The sequence below is a fragment of the Anser brachyrhynchus genome (genome assembly GCF_964034855.1).
Source record: "Anser brachyrhynchus genome assembly, chromosome: 3".
Classification (NCBI taxonomy): domain Eukaryota; kingdom Metazoa; phylum Chordata; class Aves; order Anseriformes; family Anatidae; genus Anser; species Anser brachyrhynchus.
This window is the reverse complement of record NC_137696.1, coordinates 73307634-73331966: the sequence shown is the minus strand read 5'-3', so window position 1 is coordinate 73331966 and position 24333 is coordinate 73307634. Positions and strand designations below refer to the sequence as shown.

The 24333-nt window shown below is 40.1% G+C and overlaps 1 protein-coding gene across 2 annotated transcripts in view; it reads left to right on the top strand.

Moving 5' to 3' along the window:
* Positions 1-24333, top strand: part of DCBLD1 (discoidin, CUB and LCCL domain containing 1) — a 48822-nt gene that overhangs the window by 16219 nt on the left and 8270 nt on the right. For both annotated transcript variants that reach the window (XM_080588109.1, XM_080588108.1), the window contains exons 2-11: positions 5-217; positions 10590-10727; positions 11262-11313; positions 12056-12128; positions 13680-13813; positions 18761-18801; positions 20080-20295; positions 21027-21157; positions 22945-23092; positions 23182-23298. In XM_080588109.1, the coding sequence (XP_080444235.1) occupies positions 5-217; positions 10590-10727; positions 11262-11313; positions 12056-12128; positions 13680-13813; positions 18761-18801; positions 20080-20295; positions 21027-21157; positions 22945-23092; positions 23182-23298 (1263 nt within the window). The remainder of the gene's footprint in view (positions 1-4; positions 218-10589; positions 10728-11261; positions 11314-12055; positions 12129-13679; positions 13814-18760; positions 18802-20079; positions 20296-21026; positions 21158-22944; positions 23093-23181; positions 23299-24333) is intronic.

Sequence of the window (24333 nt, the reverse complement as noted above, 5' to 3'; positions counted from 1 at the left end):
GCAGGGGATGGATGTGGGCACATGGTGATGTATCAAGACAGTGGGACCCTGGCATCCAAGAACTATCCTGGGACATACCCAAACTACACTCTTTGTGAAAAGAAAATCCAAGTACCTCAGGGAAAACGCTTGATCTTAAAAATTGGAGACCTGGACATTGAATCACAGAAATGTGAATCCAGCTACCTTACCATCCTGAGTTCTTCAACAGTCCATGGTACGTAAAAGATAAGGCAATGGTAAATACATGAACTATGAGAAGTGTGAGTAAATCCCAGCTCAGCAAAGCACAAGGAATGTTACCCTTTTATCTTTCCTCCTCCTTTCCATATTCAAGTGTTTTGTTCCGGGCGTGCAGAGCCATTGCTCTCACACCTCATGTGCTGACAAGGCTGGGAGTGCTGCGGGGGGGCTGCACGTCCTCTGGGGCTCGTGCCCTCCTGTGGCACACCCATCTACAGGGCTCTGCCCTCAGGCCTATGGAGCTGTGCTCCAAGGCCTGTGGAGCTATCATGGTTGTGATACAGTGAACGCATGGATATATATCAGCAGTACATACTTCTCGGGTCAAGAAAGAGCTAGCTCACTACCTACACAGAGATGAGAAGCTGGAGCCCACTGTCTTGCATCTCTCTATTTCCTAGTCTGTCGAGGCCTTGGAGAGGAGAGGAGATAACCTTTATTATTGCGAGCTGTTAGACACTGATAGCCTTTGCTAACCTACAGGCTTTAATAATTGCAGATATTAAACGTGTACAGCCAGGCTGCACTTGTGTAAGGGATTTGCACAAGAGGATAGGTGATTAAATACGCTATTTAAGTGTGTTTTATTTTAAGTGTGTTTTAAGTGTTTTACTTTAAGTGTGTACTTAAAACAATAACACAAAGTCCTCCTAAGAGAACCTGAGGCTTTCTTCAAATCAGTTTTCCCAGTCAGTTGTTGCTGAGACTTTTGTTCTCTAGAAGAGTCAAACAGATTTTCAGGACAGTGAGCTCTTTTGCAGAAGTCAGATTTAAATCCAAAGACATGGAGCTGCAAGGAGTTCTGTAATACTGGAATAAACTGGGGAATAACAAGTTTGTAAGATTTTGCCAGCTGGGAGCAGGCTGTAGCCCTCCAGTCAGCTGCAGTTGAATGTGCTGTGCTGGACATTACAAGCAGAACAGGTTCAGCGGAAAAAGCAAATGAAGAGATAAGCTACGCAGAGCTTTTGCAGGTTTTCAAGGTCACCCAGCTCATTGCTTGTCTCAGTGAAGTGTGTGGTTCTCCCAGGCTCAGGACTCATAATAGTAAAGAGGGATGATTGCCTTTCATTCACGAGCATGATAGGCCTATAACTCATCTGGTAAGATAAGATCAGGTGAGGTATTAAAGCTTCTCTCACAAACGAAGGTAAAGGTAATTATTGTTCATCAGGAGGGAGGTATTACATTTTGAAACAGCCTTCAACAAGAGTGAACCCTGACATGCTCATATCTAAGCCTTGCGTATAGCTTGATTTGAGGCATAAGGAACATTTCTGTTTGTGTGTGCTTGGATTTTTGTATTTATGTTTATGTTCATTTACCTGTAAGTAACGAATTCTGTTCACCTGAAGCGTATTGTCTGTACTTGGCAGTAAGTGTTACGTGTTTAGTACTGCATTATCATAACTTTGAATAATTTTTACTGATATTATCTTAACATTTCTAATCAAAGGCTTATCTAGGAAACAAGGATAAATCAATATATTGTTTTTTGAAGTGAAAAATGAAGCTTGAATGCTGATTGAAATTTTGGCTCCTTACACACCAGCCCCAAGGCATCTTCACATAGTTCAGTCATGCAGTTATTCAGCCTATAAACAGAATACTGGTATATTATGCAATCAAATCCATGTAATGAATTTCTTTCAAGTATTCCCACACCCATTTTCATACCTGATTGGTAATGTCTGATGCATGTGGACTATAATTTGCATTCTCAGTAATGAACTGCACAATTAGCAGATTTTACTTATATCTGATTAAACAAGTTTTGTGGCTGAAGCAGGCATGTTATCTGCAATGGTTTTTCTGGTCTGCAGCTTGCTGTAGACTTTTGCACTAGCCTACATACAGAGACTTCGCTTTACTTTCAGGTGAATCCATGCAGTGAGGAAATAGGGTTGTACGCATAAATTCACAACACCATTTGTGTTTTAAAAGGCATGGGAATTTACAAATGAGATTAGGACTTCTCTAAGTGAGTTGTTAAAACAGTTTTGGTATAGTTCTGGGATTTAATATGCATTTGTGTAAGCAGAAGAAGCTCTGGGAGTAGGCATGGCTAAGTACAGTCAGTCTTATTGTGTGTCATTTTCGGTAGCTGTTCTCAGCCCAGTTCTCCTCTCCACATTTCTCCTCTCTTCACAATAACTCACAAGCAGGTCAGCATCTTCCCTTCAGCCAAGAAGATATTGAGCTTTGCCACTTAAATTCCTTAATAGGATAACAGGAGAATTAAAAATGTTTTGCAGGCATTGAAAACATCTGAACAATTAAAAACTAATGTTTGAATGCTTGTGGATGTCTGTATTTGACCTGAGTTTAAAAAGGAAAATCCAAAAAGCTAAGTATGAAGCCTGGCACTTTGAATATTACTCATACTTCAAATTAGCCAGACAGCCTCTGCTCTTTGAGGTGTGCAATTATCAGAAAATAAGGTCCAAAGGGAAATATGGTTTAAATACTATTCTGGTCTCTTAAATTCCACAGAATACAAGAGAGGCAACATCAGTATGCATACAGTCTCCTGTTCAGGAGTGTATCTGAAGCTTAGAAAATTGGTCGGAGGCAAAGCACCACACTATATGCATGTAAATACAACATTAGTGTAAACAAGTCTTCAGATGACAAAATATTCTTTTCATTTCAGATTTCTCCCACAAGTCTTTATATATAACTCTGATTCATTCATCGTTATAAACTTCTCCTGGGATTCATGGAATACACAAGGAGCAACTCGGTTCACATTCAGGGTATTTATGTTCCATACCCTAAAGGGAAGCTGTTATACACAAATGAGTGGATTCATGGATTTATGTTAGCCAGGTGATTTTTTCACTTTAGTATGCCTGTGACTACAGATTAGACAGCAGAACACTAATTTGAGAGTTTTATTTAGGTTCAGGGCATTCCTCTAATTTTGTAGTCTGACCCCAAGAGTACTGTGGATTTAATTCCTTCCTGGAAAAGCACATAGTGTTGTGTACACTGATCTACTAAAGCCTCCCTGCTCAGCTGGAACACAAACTTTACACTACAGCTCTTCTCACCTTTGATGCTTCTCAGCTTTGATGAACCTGTGAAGGCAGCCATTGCATTTATATTTCTATGATATTGCCATCAAAAGATAGTCATTAAGTAATCTTAATGAAGCTCTAAAATTGGAGACATAAAGTGGCTGAACACTGTATTTCAGGGTTATTATTCTGCACGCAATTTTCCTCTATGCTAACCGGAGGAACGACCCTGTAACAAGTCTTTTCTTTCAAACTGCTAGCTTTGTATCCAGACTTAGATGTGAAAACATTAATCATCAGTCGGCAAAGGTAGTCTAACACCAGTCTTGGTGAAACTGAGTCACCTTTGTCTGACAAATCTTGCAATGTTAACACATCTTTGCACATGTTGTCTCTAGGAGAATTAAATTTATTATAATGTCCCTTTTCAAAGGCATGTCTTTGCACTGGATGAAAATAGGGTGGTGTTTGTTTGTTTGTTTATTTTTCTCCCACAAAAGGAATCTAGAATAGATGATAATATAAAGCATGATCTCACAGTATGGACAAGGTGCAGCCTCTACTGAAATGCCTTTCTTCTAGAGTTAATTGCATTAGCTGAGCATATTAAAAATACTGAGCTCTGAAAAGAGCTTTTGATTTTTTAATTAGTTAAAGGGATATGTGAAAACAAGATTAACCATGTGGTCCCTGTAGTTCTCAAGAACACAGCAGCCATTGCTGCACTGCTTATGAACGTATTAACATACATGTTTTTAAAGTTCAACAGGAATTGCTTTTAGTCAGCTTCTTTTCATGACTTTATCAGATTCCCGTATTTCTTTTGACCCTTTTTGCTTGCTTTCTTCACTCTTTCCCCGTCTAATGGTTTAGCATCTTTTCCTTTAATTTTGTGAGACGATCATCAGTCTTGACTGGAAAGAGATTAAAGAACAGATAAGTGCCTACTTAGTTCTCCATTCACTTGCAGTCAGTAGGAGGTTGATGTGTTCCTCTGGGGTGGATGTCAGATCTGCTGAGTGACTAGTAATAATTTGGAGAGTTAGTGCAGTTAACTTGTTCTTGCATAATTTGCAGTCAGTAACTAGTGTGAAATAGCAAGAGAAATTACTGAAAATGCTTTCTCCTCTCCGCAGCCAGTCTCTAAGGGTTGTTAGGGAAATCGAGCATTTACTGATGTGTGAGTGTCTGATGGCTGTTGAGAGTGAGTTTGCACGTGTGTGTGTGTGTGTGTGTGTGTGTGTGTGCAGGTGTGCAGGAGAACCAAGTGCCTTCCAACGCCTCATACCTGTCATCGTGGCTGAAGGCGATTCATCGAACCAGTCTTTCCTTATTATAGATGGTAATAAGTGTCTTGCTTGAATAAAGGGTGTGCCCAGGTTTCTTTTTCACCCCTCAAAGGAAACTTGTTATTACAGTATTGTTTCTGGTATTTCAGGAAATCCAGTGAAATGCCCAGACAAGTTCTCACTGAAGATCAAGTTAAGCGGTTTCTTAACAGTCAAAACTCTTTTTAACAGTTGGGTTTCACCTGAGGGGTTACAGAAGCCCAAGGTTTTAGCTTTGGAAAAATTTACTTATAAAGCAAAGAAAACCCGCTTTTCTTTTATCAAATGACCTTTTAGTCCCTTTAGATGCATAAATTGTATTGTGTATTTTTCTGGGGTTTATTTTGTTGCTGTTGTTAAACAGGTACAGCTCTTTACTAAAGGTTCCTAGCTGTTGCTATGCTTCCGTCTTTGGATTTAGCTAAAGCCACAGTAAAAGGGGAAATCTCACTTGGGGTCAAGCAGGCAGACCTACAGACTGTGGGAGCAGGTGGCCCAGATCCTCGTTTTTAAACTGTAATTACTTCTCCAGCCTGATTCTACTTGGATGCCTTTTTCTCTCCTTTATCACAATCTTTGGCAACCTTTTAGATGTTAACGGAAAGTTATATATGTTTTTCTTAAAACAAGAACTACTTACACTCATTCTGAGGTCAGACTGTGTTGCACAGAGTTAAATGTTGAATAACTAGGCTGTCTCATCCTGACTAATGAGTGTGACTACCCTATCAACTCATAGTGTTAACACCACCTTCCCCATGTCCTGCAGAGAAGGACGTGGACCTGCACTTTTCATCTCGTGGCACATCCTTGAGGGCGGTGCTGGTTACCCCTGCGCTTGTTCATCACAGGTTTGGAGTGAAGAAGAGGTTTCTCTTCTCCTCTCTTTCTTGGTAATAGGAGAGGAAGAGCTACTGGTTATGCTCAGCTACTTCTTATGAAAGTGAAGCATTTCTGTGAATGTGGGATGGAGACAAACTTCAAGAACGCATATGTTTTCATACAACAGATCCTTGCAGTTTTTGTGAGCTGTTTGTGAAAGACTTGCACACTGGCTGAGTTTTTATCTCTGAAGTAAAGCAAGCATAATCCATGGTCATCACATTCCCTGTTCTTACCTGACTATTGAGGTACTTCCAAGCCATTTTGTTTGACAAAAGGAAGGATGAAAATTTCAAACATTTTTTCCCATACAAACTCCTTAGGAAATGATAATTCTGGAGAAGCATAACCTTAGGATCATTGCACACATTGTTCATAAGATGTGTTGCTCTGCAAGTCTCATGTTAAAGACAGAAAGCAGAAAGAGAGAAGATTCCCTGTTGAACCATAGATCTTTATGAGTTTATATCTAAACTGAGTTTCCTAATGATCTCTTCAAATGTCAAAATGGAAGTTTTAAATGAAGTTGAGGAATTTGAAAGCAGAATGACCCAGGCGTGCAATAGGTAAAGACAAAAAGAATTGATTTTAAAAGAAAGAAAAAAGCCTTACAGAAAAAGCAGAAAGTAGCAAATGCTACAGAAACGAGCACCATGTAGGCACCGCCAGTTGGTGTGAGAGAAGTGAGTCCTCTAGTCACAGCGCTTCTTGAGGGAAGTAGAAGGAATAAAGGAGCACAACTCAACAAAGTAATCTCAGGAAATATGCCAGAGACTGGCTGACAGTAGAAGTAAACTAGACTTCATAAAAGCAGACAATACTGTAAAGATCGTCAGATTTGCAAGACAACACTATTATGGAAAAGACAAAAGCAGTAGACTATTGCTAAAATTTTAAAAATAAACAAAGCATAAAATAATCTCTTCAGTCTCCAGACAAGCCAGCCAAAGGATATCCATGAGACAATTTACTGTGTGTTTCGCAGGATGTTAATACTGTTCAGAGACAATAATTTCAAAATAAGAGTATTTCATTTAAGCCACCTAAACCATATCAGGAGTTCTGGAGGAAAGGCATTAAATGTTAATTTAATTATAGAGAATATTAAAATAGGTACATTCAAAATCCATAAGCCCCTAATAGCTCTCTTGCAGAATTTAAAAAAATACATATATATTAATGAATCTGGAGTGAACAGACGGAACTACACTTGGGTCAGCTCATTAGTGAGACACCGAAAGAAGAAAAGGCCCTGGCATGCAGATATAGTAACACTGAAATGTGGAGAACACCTACTCAGTTTCATGACATGTAACACATCTGTTTATTAAATCAAAATCCTTTCTTTGTTCTTAGTAAACAAACCAAATAATCCTGCCTACTTACCCTAGCAGACATCCAACAGAGTCACTTAAACAGGAAACAGGGAGAGAGATCAGCGTTGGTGACTCGTTTGTCGAGCCAAATATGCAAAGCAACCCACCTCGCAACTAACATCAGAAGATTAAAAACTGATAACGGGATCTGGTGGTTTTTAAAAGGGATCTTAAAATCTTCTGGCTTAGTCCCAAGTTTAGAAATTAAATTTTTGTCCAGAGTCAAGTCAAAATGCTGCAGTAAAAGTTAACAGAGCTCTTTAAACCAGCTCCTGCCTTGTATACAGGCACAAACCAAGGCTTGCATCTTCATCACTCCTCCCCACTGAGGTTGTTCAGTTATTCATATAGACAGCCTGGAGAAGTCAACAGTTCCTAGGTGGAATGGACAGAGAAGACAGGGATCACATACGAGTCTTAAAAGTAGATGCTAAAGCTGTATTTTTGACATGTGATCTTGTCACTTCAATTGCAATTCAAAAATACTGCCTAAGACAGACAGTTTTCAGATTAAGTCCAATCACTGCATATGCTGAATGGTTTTAATCTTCTAATGTCTATGAAATCCTACAGTAAGTACATTGAAGGGAGACTAGGTAAGTCAATGGAGAACAACTATGCTGGGTGTTACTATGTGTAGGGAAAGTGCGTCTAACTCAGGCACACTATGAGCTGAAACGCTGGAAGCGTGGGAGAGTAACCTTTTTCTGCCTTTTCAACATTAAAGTAGATGGAGAACTACTGTATGGAAGTGCACAGGAAAGAGTACACGTGATTAAGAACAATCATATTTTTCTGAAGAAAATTAGAAAACAGATCAAAGCATAAAATTCTCTGTCAAAACTGAACCCAAAGAACTGTCTTGACCCTGAAGAGTTATTTCCTAAGCACTACCAGTTATTACCTGGGGAATTTCTTGAAAGACAGTCAATGTGTAATGAATTGACTGAGAGGAAAATGAGAATCAGAGGTCAAAAAGGCCACTCTGCGAAAACAGGGCAAAATGAAAAGGAGCTGCTAAACAGAAAACCATATTATTCAGTAAATTAAATATGCTTACATTGGTCAACAGTGGTCATTATAAGAGCGAGGAATCACACCTTTTCCTAAAAACTGACTGCACATCTGTTGTTCTTTCATGTAGTAAAGGCAAAACTATCTCCAAAAACAGCAGTTAGAGATGTGAGGTAATGCTTATACTTTTTTTCTAAACCTTAGGTCTAAGTGTTAATTTCTGTATTTGGTGGCCTGGAATTAAGCTTTACTGGATCTCACGGAAGGCTGAAGACTTGGCTGTGTATTGCTGATGTTAACTGAATTCTTGAGAAGAGCTGTGTCGAAATATTTTGCAAGGCTTCATCTGTTTGGAACAAAGAACAAGTAAATGTTCTCTGGTGTTAATAAATGCCTTTTTTTTTCAAATCTATGCAGATAACTGATAAACCTTTGGAAAAGCATTAATCCCTGCAGTGGATTCTGTTTCTTGCTTTTATGTCCTTGAAGTAATTAGCCCTGGGTTCCCTTAGTTTTGAGCTACCCACTGGAGTCTCTGGGTACACCAGACCTGCTCTTGGCATAACTGTGAGATAACGATAGCTTTGTAACCCATATTGGATTTAATACTTAACAGTAGAAACGTCTCTTCAGGCATTGCATGCTGATTTCTTAAGCTGATTGTATCTGAATTATTGGATTTCATATTATACAACTCTATAAGTCTAGACTTTTTTATTTTATTTTATCATTTTTTATTGTTACGTGTGATTTGTTTGTATAATTACCTGGGACACATGTAGACTTGCTGCTGAAGGAGACACACAATCCTGCTCCAGCCAGTGTGCGGTTGAGTGAGTCAGCGATCTAAATTATACCTACAGAGTTGATAGGTCACTGCGAATCGCTGCAAGGGAAAAAGCCAAAGAGCATTGGTGAGAAAACATGTAGTCAGTCCCTGAGAGAAGAAAAAGATTAAAGCTTTCTCAGTCTTGCTATTTTGAAGAAACACAATGCCTTCCTTTCTTCTTCCCCCTTTTTTTTTCTCTTTCTCCACTCTGGAAAAAAATGTAAAATTTTAAGTTAGCACTCTACTTCTCCCACTGCAATCTGACACAAAAGACCTTCTCAAATAAATCACTCGTGCAGTTGTCTGGTATGACACAGTGTCAAATGCTGTCTTTTTGATAAGTTCATTTCCTAAGCAATTTGTTTAACCCTTTTTATAGACATTGTTTTCTCTGACTAAGTCGTGAGTCATTTTCAACACAGGAGTACTCGAGGGAAATGTCACAGTTGTCACTTGTTTCTCTGCCTGCCTGGCTTTGCCTTATAATTTTTACAAGCCAAAAGACAGAGTTCCTCCTTTAGTTTGTCCCACTCTGCTGACAGCTGGCTGTCACTGCCTCTGACTGGGCTACTCTATGGGCTGATCTTGTAGTTGCTGTAAAGTTGGTGAACTATTTGGGAAAGACACCTCCCCACCCGCAAAGAGTATCAAATGAAATGAAGAGGCTTTTAGGAGCCTGTTTGGAAGGGTACTACACATAAAATTTGTGCTGCACTTTGACTGTAACTTCTTGTATCAGAGAAGTCAGTTCCAAGTTACCATAAGGTGTCCACCACCAAGAAAACGAGATTGTCCAGGAAAAATCAAAGGGATCATTTTCATCACTAAGGACTTGCTTTAGTATACAAAAGCTGTCATACACTTCAAGAGAACAGGTGGTCTGAGGGCTTTTAAAGGGTCTTGTTTGCTTTTTCTCTTAGAAAAAAAAAATGTTTGTCATTTTACAAAACCTCTTATTTAATTGTTTATATTGTAAGCATCCCCATAAATTCAAAGAAGCAGACCCAAACTGCTTATGATTTTCTACATCTGAGGGCAGCCAGGGACAAGTGTTTGCACCCAGGCGTGGTGACAGAAAAGCAAAGACTATGGTGATTTCAAAACCAAGTTCCCCTCAGGAACTGACTTCTGAAGGAGCAAATGTAGTCACAAAGAGTCCCAGGCATGCCTGCTGTGGCAACAAAGGAGTGTCCTGAGGAGTGCTCCAAGGTATTGCAGTTGGTAGCTATAAAACTCTTATCTAATTTGACGTAAGTGCAAGACTTGTGTCTCCTTTTCCTGCTCCCTTCCCCTTCCTCTTCCTCTTTATTTTATCTAAAACTCTAGAAACTTGAACTATATGTTTCAATGGACTGATGATGTTTTTAAAAGGCAAATAAATGCAGAAATTTTCTGAGCAAAGCAGTACTGCTTTGTTGTACAACATGACTCGTGGCACACACATCCCTTAAGACCAGGTACGCTGTTTGTGATCTTAACCTTTTCTGAATAGCTGCTATGCTGAAGCAGCCTCAGCTGTATGCATCTGGAGAGTTTATCTAGCACACCCTGGACTGCCTTTAAATGTTCTCTTTATTCTTTTCTCTAATGAGTTACTGTTGCTTTTAAGAACACTGTACTTCGAAGGTGGAAGAGCATTAATCATTCTCCTGAGGCTTATGCAATGAGAGATCTTAATACTAGAATTTATGCCACGAAGAGACGATTGGATTCTTGCCATTCTTTGTCAGGGTAACGTTGGAGCTCATACCCATAAAGGACTGAAGTTCAAGCCCTTTTGTCAACATTTGGATTATACTGAAGGAGAATGAGCATGTTATGAAACTCTCTGCTAATCACAAGAGTACTCCAGCCTAACTATCTCATCTAAACTCTGAAATCTTCGTTCTGTCTGTAGGGCCCTACTGTGGTAATATGATGCCTGTCCCCAAAGAAATCATTCTGGACAGCAACGAAGCGACTATTCACTTTGAGAGTGGATCCCACGTGTCAGGGCGAGGCTTTCTGTTGTCCTATGCCAGTAGTGATCATCCAGGTAAAGTACTGTTTCTGAAGGATAAGCAGCATTGTCCTTCCTATTTCATTATCTTCCCTACACATAAACTTTGTCCCAAATGTTTGGTCCTAAATATTTCTGGTATCTTATTAGCATGAACCATCATATTTTTAATAGCATGTGTGCAAGAAGCAATTGTAACATTAAGCAGATCTAATATCTGCTGAAATCTTGCCTAGATAATTTTCAGTACAGGCCCGGTGAAAAAGAAAATACCTTCTGCATTCTGGGCTTTTACCACACTGTGATAGAATGAAGAGATTGTAGAGGTTAAGATACAAATCCTACATTTAATATTCTGGGGATCTGCATGTCTTTGATGAAGGGGTGTAAAGCATGAGTGGAAGAGGGAGATGAAAAGAGTGAGGGAAAACCTTAGCTGTTGTTTTACTTCTAATAAAGTTGTGCAAGTATTACACAGAGAGGTCTTCAAATGCAATTTCTCATTTAGCCAAATGTTATTCTATATTTCCTTGTCCTCTGGCTGGTATTGACATTTGTACCTTTTCACAGATCTAATCACATGTTTGGAACGAGCAAACCACTACACAAAGACTGAATACAGGTAAAGAAGTTTTACATCTCTGTGCGGTCATTTACTTTTCCGGCATCTGGTCTAATTGCTGTAAAATGTCACATAAGACATATACAGTCTTAGCTGTCTGGAGAAGTGATTTTTTTGTTTGTTTTTTGAGCTACAATGCTGTAATAGTGTCAGGCCTGGCTATGAGAAGCAGTAGTGCAGAATGGAAGTCTGCAGCCCAGGAAAACAAGTTCCTCTGCTGAGTTACAGAGCTCTCAGCAATTCTCATTTGGGCATACATACGTATGGTATATGTAAAAAGAGTTTCCACTTTGAAATTCAAAGTAGCCTTGAATTCCATTGCATCTCCTGAGAGCAGATCACGCCCCAGCTGATAAAAGATTATCTGAGGACAAGCTATAATTTCTTGGCTCCTTGATATGGTTTGCAATGGTAATAAATTGTACTTTGCTGGTTACTGCCTGGATGTGCATGCAGGCTTCTTATCTGGGCTGGGCTGCAAGTGTGCATAATGGCATTTCTAGAACAACAGAATTGAACAAAAATGCACTTGGAAAACTGCTGTTTTAATTCTTTGTGTGCTGCTATGTGCAGTCTATTCAGGGCCACTTTTATTTACCCTCTATAGTCAATGATATGTGATGAGCCAGAACTTACTGCTAAAATATCTGTGGGTTTGAGAGCATCTTTTTTGCATGGGTTTGTTTCTGGGTATCATCATTACAGTCCAGTTTTTAAGCAAGCCTCTGTTCTTTTACTACAGCAGATACTGTCCTGCTGGCTGCAGAGACATTGCAGGTGACATTTCTGGGAATATAGGAGAAGGATACAGAGATGTAAGTATTCAGGATAATGAGGGAAAAATTATAAAAAAAGGAAAGAAGGGAGAATCTATTGCTCGGTTGCATAGTGCAACTTGGTTTCAATTTTTGCTGCTTGGCGTTTGTCAATAATTCTTCCCATCTGTGTTAGATATACCTTTTACTATCAGTATATTGGTATGTTATCAGTGTATAAGCACACCGAGACACTTTTCAAACAGACTAATCAATCGTGTGAGAACAAAGTCCACTGATTGTCAACTAAACTTACTATAGTTTTCTGGCTTTTTGGCTGCACAGGATTTTTCCCTCTTGAGGCAGTGCTTTTCAATGTACTAAATATTCCTATGACTTCATCTTTTACTTGTTTGGAGTCCGTGTGCATTTCTTTTCTAAAGTTATCTCTTGCAGGAATAAAAAGCATTTCAGTAACTTGTGGGTTTTCTTTAAGATTCCGTTTGCAGTATCCCAGGAATCTGCTCTGAGATGAAATAAATACTATACTCTACTTAATCACATCCCACCGATAACTAAAAACTCCTTGGATCATTCTTTATTAACTGCTTGATCTTTAAAATGAAGTTGCCTGAGTGGTTTTACCCGCAGTTCGTATCACACATTGCTCTGCCTTTTTTGTGCCCCTCACCTCCCTCCCTTCATGCCTCTGAAATCTTTGCATCTTTCACAGTGGAGTAAGCTTAATCCTTCCACTGAAGTAAAATCCCACCTTGTCACAGGTAAAGCAGTTGCTGAGTTTCCAAAATACCAGTGTTCATGTTCAACCTGTTCGTCCAGTTACGCAAGCACACCGCCCCATCCCGGAGAACGGCAGAGCTGAAAAAACAAAGAAATGCCACATCGCCTTCAAATTAGCTGAGTTATTCCTGCTATACAGGGTGATTAGAAAAGAAAAGCAGCACATGGCATGACCTCATGCAGATCTTATCTAGGTGGAGGAATTTTTGAAAGAAAATTTCCCTCCACCATGAACACGGCATTCAGCTTTCTGACGGGAAGGACCTTCAGGGCTCCACGTGCCCTGCTGCCCCTGTGTCCCCAGTGCACCCAGCCCTCCCTGGAGGGGACAGTCAGGCACCCCAGCTTGGAAAGTGGTGGAAGTGCCCATGTGAATGACACACAGCTGAATTTCCCAGTGCATACCATGCCACAAATCCTAAGGCAGTACACAGTAATAGACAGATCCGCCTTCAGGTAAGTTCAGGAAGTAATTCTAATTTTCCCTTTGCAAAGAAGGCTGGTTGTGTTGCCTTTGACTTTGTTTTCCTGAGGCAGGCCAGCTATTTATTAGGTTAAAACCTTACAGCGCCTTCCCAGAACCAGATTATTAGCCTTCTCATTTGGAAAAAAATAAATAGTCTGTCGGAAACAGATGTATTTTGTTTCAAAGATTCCTGTTGTGGGTCCCACACACACGCTTCTTATTGCTATTATGCCTGTGCAGGCTGTTTTGTGCTCCAACACTTAGAATGGCTTGGGAGTGGGAGCATTACTGCTTTGTCAGCCCCATCCCCTGAGTGTTTGGATGTGATGCCTTCTGCCTTTCAGACGTCGCTGCTGTGCAAGTCGGCGATACACGCGGGCATCATCGCGGACGAGCTGGGCGGGCAGATCAGCGTCACCCAGCAGAAGGGCATCAGCCGCTACGAAGGCGTCGTCGCCAACGGCGTCCCCTCGCACGAGTGAGTACCGCCGGCACCTGCCGCCGGCTCTGGGGGCGATCCCCGGAGCATAATGCACTGAGCAGGTCAGCAGAAGCAGGTGGGACACCACACCGATGGTTTTCTGGGAAGATGTTAGGTGTGGGTCTTGGGGCTTTTGGGGTTTGTTTCTATGGCTGTATTAAAATGGTGTTGGCGCAGATTGTAGGAGAACGTTCCAAGTTTATGTGGCTTTATACAGCACAGGGCTGTATTTTCTTTCTCTTTTTGCTTTTCCTTCCAAAACACATTTGCAAATTACCTTGTTAGCAGATACATGAAAGTATGATGTTCTGCAACAAACACCTTTAATCGATGTGCTAATAAATCATGCTAAATTCATGTTAGAGTTTAAAAAAAAACTAGGAAGAATGAATGAATAAAAAGTGCCGTTGAGCCATAGGGGATTCAGTGAATACCTTCTTAAACGTTGTGCTTTTGACATGTTCAGAATTCTTCTCATTTAGAATATTTATAGCAAGGGTGTTATACTTACCACTTATCTTCTGACTTTTAATTGTGCTGTTGTTGAAGTAGAAATAAATCCTCTAATCTCTATCCAGTACAGTAAACCCTTCTAGCAACTGCCTCCGTCGTTCCTGTTGGTTCATATTTTTTAATTTAAAAATGTTATCTGGATGTTGCAAGATCCATTTTTTCTTGTGGAAAGGGAAATATCTTCAGTCCCATAGACTAAAAGAGCTAAGACAATATGACTTTTTTATTTTGAAACAAGAACTACAACAACAAAAAACTACAGTACCATATAAGCCGTTTTGTATGCATTCTGTGTTTCCCTTCTCTCAGTGAAACAGAAATAGGCAAACCAGCTACAGGATCACCATGAAATATAGTGGTGTCAAAACTGAAACTAATTTAAAGCTCTCCATGTATGCATCTCACTTCTGCCAGCTGATGAGCAAATTATGTAATCAAATGTTTAATTTTTAAGTCTTGATCCCAGCGATCTTGGCCACATTTACATGTGAACCTATAGAAAACATAAGCATTCATCTGGTCTGTTGCTCTTCTTAACCTTAAGTATAGGTTGAAAGTCTTTGAATGTTGGCACTGGAATTCACAAAGTGGGTAGCATGTAGATCGCTGGTAGCACATTGACCTCTAGCAGAAGGCCTTTAAAGCCTAAATATTTTCTATTTTCTTAAACATGTTGCTTGATAGCTAAAATATACAGAAAAATACTTTAATTTTGTCTGAAGCAAAGCAGGACTGAGAGCTCAGCTCAGGCACTAAGCCTTTCCATAGAGCAAACAATGCAAATTCTTTCTGTCACACATGGCAGCTTTGTGAAACCCTTAGAAATTAAATATTTGGTGCTGTAGCTAAAGATGTCGTAGAACCATTTATATACATTTGTGTGTGTGTGTGTGATCCTTGAGAATCCCAGGAGTAACTCAGACAGTAGCACATAAAATGTTATAATGAAAGACAGCTGGGATTCCCACTTGTATTTTTTCACAGTACAAGAGTTAGTGAGCAACGAATGAAGCGTAGAAGACATCAAATGTACATGTGCTGGGGGAAAACACTGTTTGCATAATTAACCCGTGAACTTAACCGCCAAGTGTCCTTTTAACGCTGCTACTCATATAATGTCTTATACATTTCACATGAGTAATGAAGGTGCCCACAGAGACGAAGACTCGTCTCTGTTACACCAAGTGGTACAACTCCCACTGACTCGAGCGAGAGCCGAGACGTGCTCCCAGGCTGAAACGAGCCACCCGGGCTCAGATTCATCACGCTTATACAGAGCACCCTAATGAGGAGCGTTGTCACCCTAACTCTCCTGCATCCCGGGGCAGAAGAGGCACTCCTTGAGGACGATGCATTTCTCAAAGGGACTGGTTTGCCCCCGAGGAGCCACACAGATCTCTCTGCAGATTATTCAGGCAGCCAAAGGTGAATGGGCTTATAATGGGAACCCTACAAGTGAGATAGTGTGATTTTTAGAAAAGTAGGAGGGTGAGCACAGCCATTCACAGGATGCTTCTGCTGCTCCTGGCAGCTGGGGAAATCCCAGGAGCAGATGAACTGCTGGTGTGATCCCATTATTCTGGGAGAGGTACATCGGAGGATGCAGGGAAATCATTGTATTTCAAATGGAAATGTGTTCCTAGAAACAGTGGGCACGTTTGCTAAGAAAATGAACCAGTGCATTTCATGCTTTAAAAAGGCTTTTATGAAATGTATTTCCAAAGCTGCCTAGTTTCCCCGTCCTCAGGTACCTCTGTGCTGCAACACGTTCCTTCAAAGAGCCAGCATCAGCAAGGAAAGAACGGTGCTTAGACAGCAGTGTCATCACAGCTCTTTGTACTCCCTTAAACAAAAGCTTACTCAAGTTTTTAAAATCTCATTTATAGTGGATTTCAGTATTAAAGATTTAAATTATTTAGTGACTTGAGCTGAAACTGACCTCATCCAAAGCCGCTGCTTGTGTGCATTGGGCTGTTACATATCTGTATTATAATGTAACAGCGGAATTATGAATCACTCACTTGCCAGCCCTTAAGACCTGACCTTGGCCTCCCTGACTTCATTTTTCAGTGCGCTTGTTATGCCCTGTTATCTATGAGATTTTCAGCTCTCATGCCCCATGTGCGGACCTGAACCCACAAATGATATAATGAAGATCAAGTGGCTGGATTTATTAGACAGTTCTGCTACCCGAGTACAAATATATGGGGTTTTAACTTTGTAATGTGAGCTGCCTGTGGAGGCCCGTAACTGTACATCTGCACATGTGAAATCATTTGTCTTTGAAAATTGAAGAGCCCACATGCTCATGAATAGTGAAATATGTGATGTGGTGTTAACCCACGCTGCTTATAAGAAGCTTCCTTGGGACTGACTCTGGAAAAAATGGATCTGAGATTTACACACATTTATCATGTGAAGCAGCATCCTTTTTTTTTTTTCTTTCAGAGGCACCAGCACAGGTCTGCCATGCTGTCACTGGTGCTCTTGGCTAGGCAGGATCCTGAAGGTTGCCAGGAAAATGAGGAGCACAGGGTGATGCCATTCCTTAAAGGACAAAGTGAAATTTGTGTGACAAATGCCACCTGTCACATTACGAAATTGATGAATTACCACTTACTGAATTAGTTTGTCCTCTTCAGTGACTTGCAGAATTATAGCAGAAATATTTCAGCTTGATTTTATAGCTTTATAGATCTTGGGAATGCTAACCTCCTCCCTTTCATTGCTCAAATTGCAGACCTGTAGTTTGAAAGGGACCTCGGTGACTTTTCTATTATGAAGGGATAGTGTATAAATATAAATAAGTATTTGAAGAGTGCTGTGATTTCTATTTTGGGGAGGTTTTACTGATCACCGCATGTTTTCCTTTTCCTTTCTTCTCCTGAATTGGATTGCTTTGTATTCACTCAGAAAGCAAAAATAGTTTTGGCTGTAGTTCCAAATGGCTTGTAGCAAGCAGAGCACATCTGATGGCCCGTGAGGATCGCCTGGGGGGAAGATGTGGGAGGGAGGGGTTGAATTTCTCATCATTCTCATAGCTACTCTCCTCGCCTTCCATCATCCCTGAAGGACTTTGTTTGCCTGTAGGCGTTAACTTTCCCCCAGCGACAAAAAGCAGCAGTGTTTTTATTGACCTAGACACAGGACCACTTTCCACTTCCCCATTTGCAGGACTCTCTAAACATATGGCTGTGTGCACCACTGCTAGGCTATAGGCTGTTGGACTCTTATAGGTAACCTTCAGGGAAATTTTCCTGGCTGACAACGAAGGGCAGCCTGAAGGGGAGCTGTCTTGATGCTGAAGTGCAGTTGTTTTACTGCTCTGCTCAGTTGCACTGGCCACAATTTTTAAAAAGGGGTACCTGATGCATGCAGCCACTTGGAGCAGCGTTGAAGGGGCCAGATTCTCAGGAAATCAGAATGAATTTCAGGTTAAAATCCATGCTTTCATTTTTAATATGCAGCCAGTCAAAGGGATCACTTTTGGAAAAAGATCTCAGGGATATCTCAGTGGGAATCAGAAAGGAAAGTGGCTCCGTGGATGGACAAGGAGTGCACAGCTTTCCCTTGCTACGGTTATTTCATGGTGGTCTGCGCTGTGCAGGGCTGTGCAGGATGGCCCAAGGAATGGCTTTGCTCTGGAAGTAAAGTAGTCTGTTACAAGGAGGGACAAAAGGGAAGCCACAGATGTGCTGCTGTTAACAGAGCCAAAAGAACAAGTCCTAATAAAAGCTGTTGGACGTGGTTATAACAGAAGCAAACTGTTAATCAGAACATAATCCATTTAATCTGAACCAGATTAAAACAAGCAGCAGTTTGCATTGTCTGACTGGTACGCACGTTTAGCCAACGTGGGAATGGCCAGAGCTAATGTGGCTTAGTCACAACCAAACATAACTTAAGGCCAGATTTTCTTCAAACTAGATGTGGACTACACCAGTAGAAATTCACTGATTTCAGTGAAGTTACTCTAAACGGATGGGGGAAGAGCATTTAGCCCCACACTGGAGCAAGCACTGTAGGTAATGCGAGTCCCTGTTGGCTTTCCAGTTCCTGGCTTCTTTTGTGTGCTTTTATTTTGCTAGTTTGAGGAGCAGGAGGTGAAGGATTTTGCAGCATCAATAAAGGTCCTGTGCAGAGGAGTCAAGCAGAAGTGCACAGGAAGAGTAACAGGCTGGTGAGATGGGGAGTCAGTCACCTTAAGGCACAGCAAATGATCAAAACTGCTGTTAGTGACCTGAACACACAGCATGAAATGCACAAGAGTGCTCTTAGGAGGTGGGTAGTCAAGCAGCAAAGTAAGCAGATATCTGGCCAGAGATATTTTGCTAGATAAAAAGTGATTTTGTGCCACAGTGAAGCCACCCATGTTCTGGCACTCCTATAGCTGGTTCCTGAAAGGCTGAATTACTTTTTCTTTTCTTACAGTGGTTCATTGTCAGATAAGCGGTTTATATTTACTTCAAATGGTAAGTATAATGCCTTTCTTGTTAGATATTCACATTTTACCTTTTTATTTAAGAATTTTCCTAAAAGTTTTGAAAAGCAATCAGAATGTAAAGAATGTTAGATTGTGTCCAGTAAGGATATTTTAGGACAATTTTTTAAATTGGATAAAAGTTGGATAAAAAATTGAGGGGATATGAAGTGAGCTAGGAAGAAAACAGAATAGGAATGGGTCATATGCACATAGATGAGAAACAGAAATAGTATTCTGATGCTACATTTCTAGTGCTAGCATATGAAAAATGGCAATCAGATAATTCTATTTTTATGTACTTTAGGTGGCAGAAAATGAAAGCAGTTTTTCTTCAGATATTTATAAGTTCCATCTTCATTATACCAGAACTAAAACATACAGAGGAATGAAAATATATTTACATTGAACTTACACAGAGCTACCTTTGTTTATGAGTTTCAAAGAAGCAAAAGCATCTTTAATCTGTCAAGCTGTTAATTTACATAAAACACAGCAAAGAGGGGGGAAAAGTTCGTGCTCATTCATTCGAGTTATATTTCAGTCATCTTAGATAAAATCATTTACTGTTCCACTGAAAATTCTTGAACATATATAGGCCTTTGAAATTGCCAGGAAATTATTTTTAACTTCATTGAAACCATATCACATTGGCCTGTTCTTTCTGAGGAACCTTGATGTGTAGAATTTTGTGGGTTCTTTGGTGGATTTTATAATACTTACCTGCAGCTATTACCTTCATGATATCACCTCTTGGCAGCAGTATCAAGGAGCTTCTCTAATGAGTAAATTTCCTAGCCCTCACTGCAGGTGAAAATCGTGAAATATTTACGGTAAAGTGTTCCTTTCGGTACAGTGCCTTCATCTTAGAAATGTTTTGTATAGCAAAATTAGTTAATGCCAAACTCTAAACATAAATATTATGTTTCAGAAGGAAAAAAAAAAAAAGAAGTCTTCACATGAACAACAATAAAAAAAATATTCAGAGATTAAAAAACAAAAGGGCAAATTAAAAATAACAGATGCAGTCAGAAGGTGTCGTGTATATAGGAGCTGAGTTGGTAAAGGAGAGGGACTCCATCCCAGTACTGCATTATCCTCTATAAATTGACTGGCAAACACCACAGTTAATGGACAGCATCAGGTTAGCACCAGATTAGGCAACATCTGACTTGGCTGTTGTGGGCGGTCTTCATATGTTGCTAGCCTAATGTAAAAATATGCTGTGAAAACACAAAATGACTGCTTATGTCTGTGTTGGGACTCCTAGGCTGCAATAAATCTCTCAGTCTGGATGAAGCGTTCCTCTCCAAGAGCCAGATCACTGCGTCTTCCTACTGGGAGGAGACCAACGAATTTGGACAACTATTCCAGTGGTCTCCTGACAAGGCTTGGCTTCAAGTCCAGGGACTGGCTTGGGCCTCTAACCACAGCAGTAATCGTGAATGGCTAGAGATAGACTTCGGAGAGAAGAAGAGAATAACAGGTAGATCACACTGATTATTAGAAGCTGGGTTTTCTGCTGGAGAAAGTTGAAAAGCTAATAACGCACTAATGCAATCTTTCTTTCAATAAATGTCATTAAATGCTATGTGTCAAGGAATATTGTTTTCATATTAAAGAAATCACAGAAATTCACAAGACTGGTCTTCCTATAATAATATAGGATTGGACTCACTTTAATGCATGCATGATCTGTAAGGATGCTGTAGGCTCAGAACAAAATATTTACACAGTGACCAGTAGAATCTGGATGTATGATAAATGATTGCTTAGGATCTGTTGAGAATGCATTTCTTGAATCAATAAGAAAGGTTTCAAAGTCACAGAATTTGAAATAATGGCCCCAGTGAAAGAGATTCCTGTTTTCAACTCCTGGTTTAGTGATAAAAAAGGTAAATTAAAGTTGCTGCTGAAAGCGTAAAGACTGCTGATATGGACCATAGTATCAAGACAAACAATTACCATTTTTGGAGTCATTAACTTAGGTTCTGTTTAAAGCTGTTTTTTGAAATTCACAGTTCAGTGATGATTTCCATTCTTGCCCCAACTTTTAAACTCAGTGACAACCCTTGAATTCCAAACATAGTCTGAAAAGTAAATTAAGGCTTTGAAGGCAAAGGTCTCTGCATTGGTTTTTCTTGTGTGTTTGCATTCGAAAATCTTCCTTTGAGAAGGAAACCTAACTTGAAAATGTCTTCTGCATTCTGTTACTAGGAATTAAAACCACTGGTTCTGGATCCACTACACTGAATTTTAACTTTTATGTAAAGACATTTATAATGAACTACAAAAATAACAACTCGAAATGGAGAACTTACAAAGGAATTCTAAGCAATGAAGAAAAGGTAAGAGAAATTGGGAAAAGCACAGAGAAAAAATGTATATGCTGCCTTGACATTGAAAGACAGCCTTTCACTGTCAAGAAAGATTAGGAGTTTCAAACTTGTCTGGACTTGGACAGCCTTCACCAGAGTAATTTACAGCTACAGAGTAGATAGTGAGCTTGTTGAAACAAGGAATCTATCCAGGGCTTGCTGGAGTTATGAGATATACATACAGAGGCATGTGAGTGTGTGTAGTATTTTTATTTTTAAAAAAGTGTAATTGAAGCTGTACAAGAGGCTATTTGGACAAGTATTTAGCTCAGCTCAGCAGTTGTACTGCATCAGCAAAGCTGAGATTCAGCTTCAGATGCACCAGGATGGTGCAAAACAAAACACGGAAAAGCAAAACAGCCGGCACGGGGAGAAGCACAGCTCTGCTGGTGGAGCTGCACCTGCAGACTGAGCTTCTCTTCGGGTAGTGTTGGGGACTGCCCCACTTCCTACCCCCCACAGGCATGACTCTTCTGACAAAAGTCTGTAGGAACCAATGTAACTGCACTTAAAATAAATGCTCATAAACCAAAAAAACCTGTACACACAACAGCTGTCAGACTCTGAATATCAACAATGAACTGATAAAAGCAGTGCAACTGGCTCCTGCAAGCAGCGGGTGTGCTGCACAAGTTGGTATGCAAACACATTTCTGTGAAAAATTCATGTTCCAAAAGCCCCTCTGCTCCCCCATTTCCAGATCTTCACTAATCCTTTCTGGAGGAGCTCAGCTTGTTCCAGGGTAAGGCTTTACCTGGTCCTCAGTCTTGACTGTAGTTTTTAGAAACTTGTGAGACCTGTGAGAACAGGTGAGATTTCCAGTATCTTTGGTGAGATTTCCAATAGCTCTGATTTTCTTAGCTTGTACAGAAAGGAATGTCACTGCACAATGTTAATTGGCTTAAGATTTTTTAAGTGATAAATGTTAAACTTAGGGGATGTTGGCCCAAAAAGTGAAAAGTCAACCTAGTAACAGGTGAATTTTGTGAAGGCTAGCCATTTAAAATCTGCTGTTTTGCAGTTTTCCACTGTTAATTGTTATTTACAAATAAAATTATGAAAGTATTATTATATATGATGTGTTTCAGCTATGGAGCATGACAAAACCTGTCCCATCTGAACCTTGTGTGGCCTGCTGTCTTATCTAAGATATGCTAAGCTTGCTTCCCTATCTGATCAGGCTCTTAAATTCTCATAGGCCATGCCGAAACATCTCCAAGAACTAATTTTGCAAGGGCTACTGTTCTGTATGCAGGCTGAACTGATCCTGGGAAACATTGTATAAGTACAGAAAGAAAGAGATACAGCAACATAGTTAATAGTCAGTCTTCAATCTTGGTACAGAAAGCTGAGGAATTTACTAAAATGTCTAAATATATTTCACTTTAAATAAATAAATACTTTGGCTGGGTTATTTTTCTTTTTATATTTGTATCCCCCATTGCCCAAGGAAGGGCACTGCAGTGCTATTAAATAAAAAATGATAGCATTATACCAGCATACATTAACCAGAAATTACACAGAATTGAAAAGAATGATAATCTTTCTTCCGCAAGTTAATAGGAAAATGTGATCATCTGTCAGAACTAAAAAGACTTCTTTTTTTCACAGCTCCCATTTCCAAAAGTCTTGTGGCTACACCCCAGATGATCGATATATTTGGTTTTGGATAATGAAAATGATTGAAGGTGGAAGTCAGGAGCACTTTTGAGAGACGTTTAAAACACAGCAAATAACCTACTTGCATTTTGTTGCAGATATTCCAAGGCAACTCCAATTCTGGCGACATCGTACGTAATAATTTCATCCCCCCGATAGTGGCCCGCTACGTGCGGATCATCCCTCAGACTTGGAACCAACGCATAGCACTGAAGCTTGAGCTGATCGGCTGTCGAATAATGCAAGGTATGGGGTAAGCAGTGCTTCCCAGGCACAGTGCCCCAAAAGCGTGCTGTGCTACTGCGACACAACTGGTCCTCTGCTCTCTGTTGCAGTGAACAGTTCATTTACGCATTCAATGTGGCAAAAAACAAGTCAGAGCACCGAAACCTCCCTTGGAAAAGAAGACAGAACTGTTACAGAGCCCATCCCATCAGAAGAAACCAATTTAGGTAATGCTACCCATCACTACGTTTTCTCTGCGATACATCATGTCTTCATCCCAGCCTGAGTAAACTTTAAACTTTCTCACAAATCAAAACTTTTACTTTCCTTTCAGACTTTTTAAAAGATTAACTACTGAGAGAATAGGGAGGAGCATGGCTTGTTTTTGTCTTGAGGCACAGAAAGAAATTGAAAGCCTTAATTTCCTTGATGTGGGAAATATCAGGCTTTCTTTTCCCTGTCATGTTGGTTATTTGCCGTGCTTGGTAGGCTCAGTGGACTATGCTGAGCACTCATTAGCGTTTTTGGAGGAGCTCTCGTCTTCTTCACTCTCTTCCTCTATTTTCTAATTTTTGTAATATACGAGACAGTGGTCTCACAAAAGTGTTACCTTAACTCCTCCCAGATCAACCATAACTCCTCCCACAGCAGGTCCCCAGCACCAAGCACCGTACAGTAGTGCACATTTGTGTAATTGAACATTTTTTCATAATGCTTATGTTCATGGGTCTCAGACAAGCTACATTCTCATACCTCTCCCTCAGTGCCTTAATTTGCAATCTTTATCCATTAACGTTGTGGAGGTAGTTCCTTAGATCTTAATAAAGCAAACAAATAAAATTTGTTGTTTAGACTACCTGGTGGATCTGTAGCCAGGCAGGAATTGAGACCCACCACACCAAACGCTGCTACCTGTTAGGTAGCTGATGGTTGTAGTGCTGTCTCTGTGAACAAACTGGTTGCAAGAAGTGATCACCGCAAGAAAAAAGATTTGAAACTTCATTTCTCTTGCCAAGAAAAAGCTCAGTTCATCTGTGCAGTGGTATGGGTAAACTGTATCCATCTTCACTGGAAAAGAGATCTTTAGAGCTTTTATCTGCTAAATTGTAAATACCCTGTGGACATGTGCACTGCCTTATTCACAAAGCCTTGTAAGTGTCTGCAGGAATAGCGAAATGCACACTCCTGACACAAAAGCCACCCCACAGATAATTCCCAAATCCCTGCTCTAAACCATTTTTGTTTAACACGAGCAAAACATT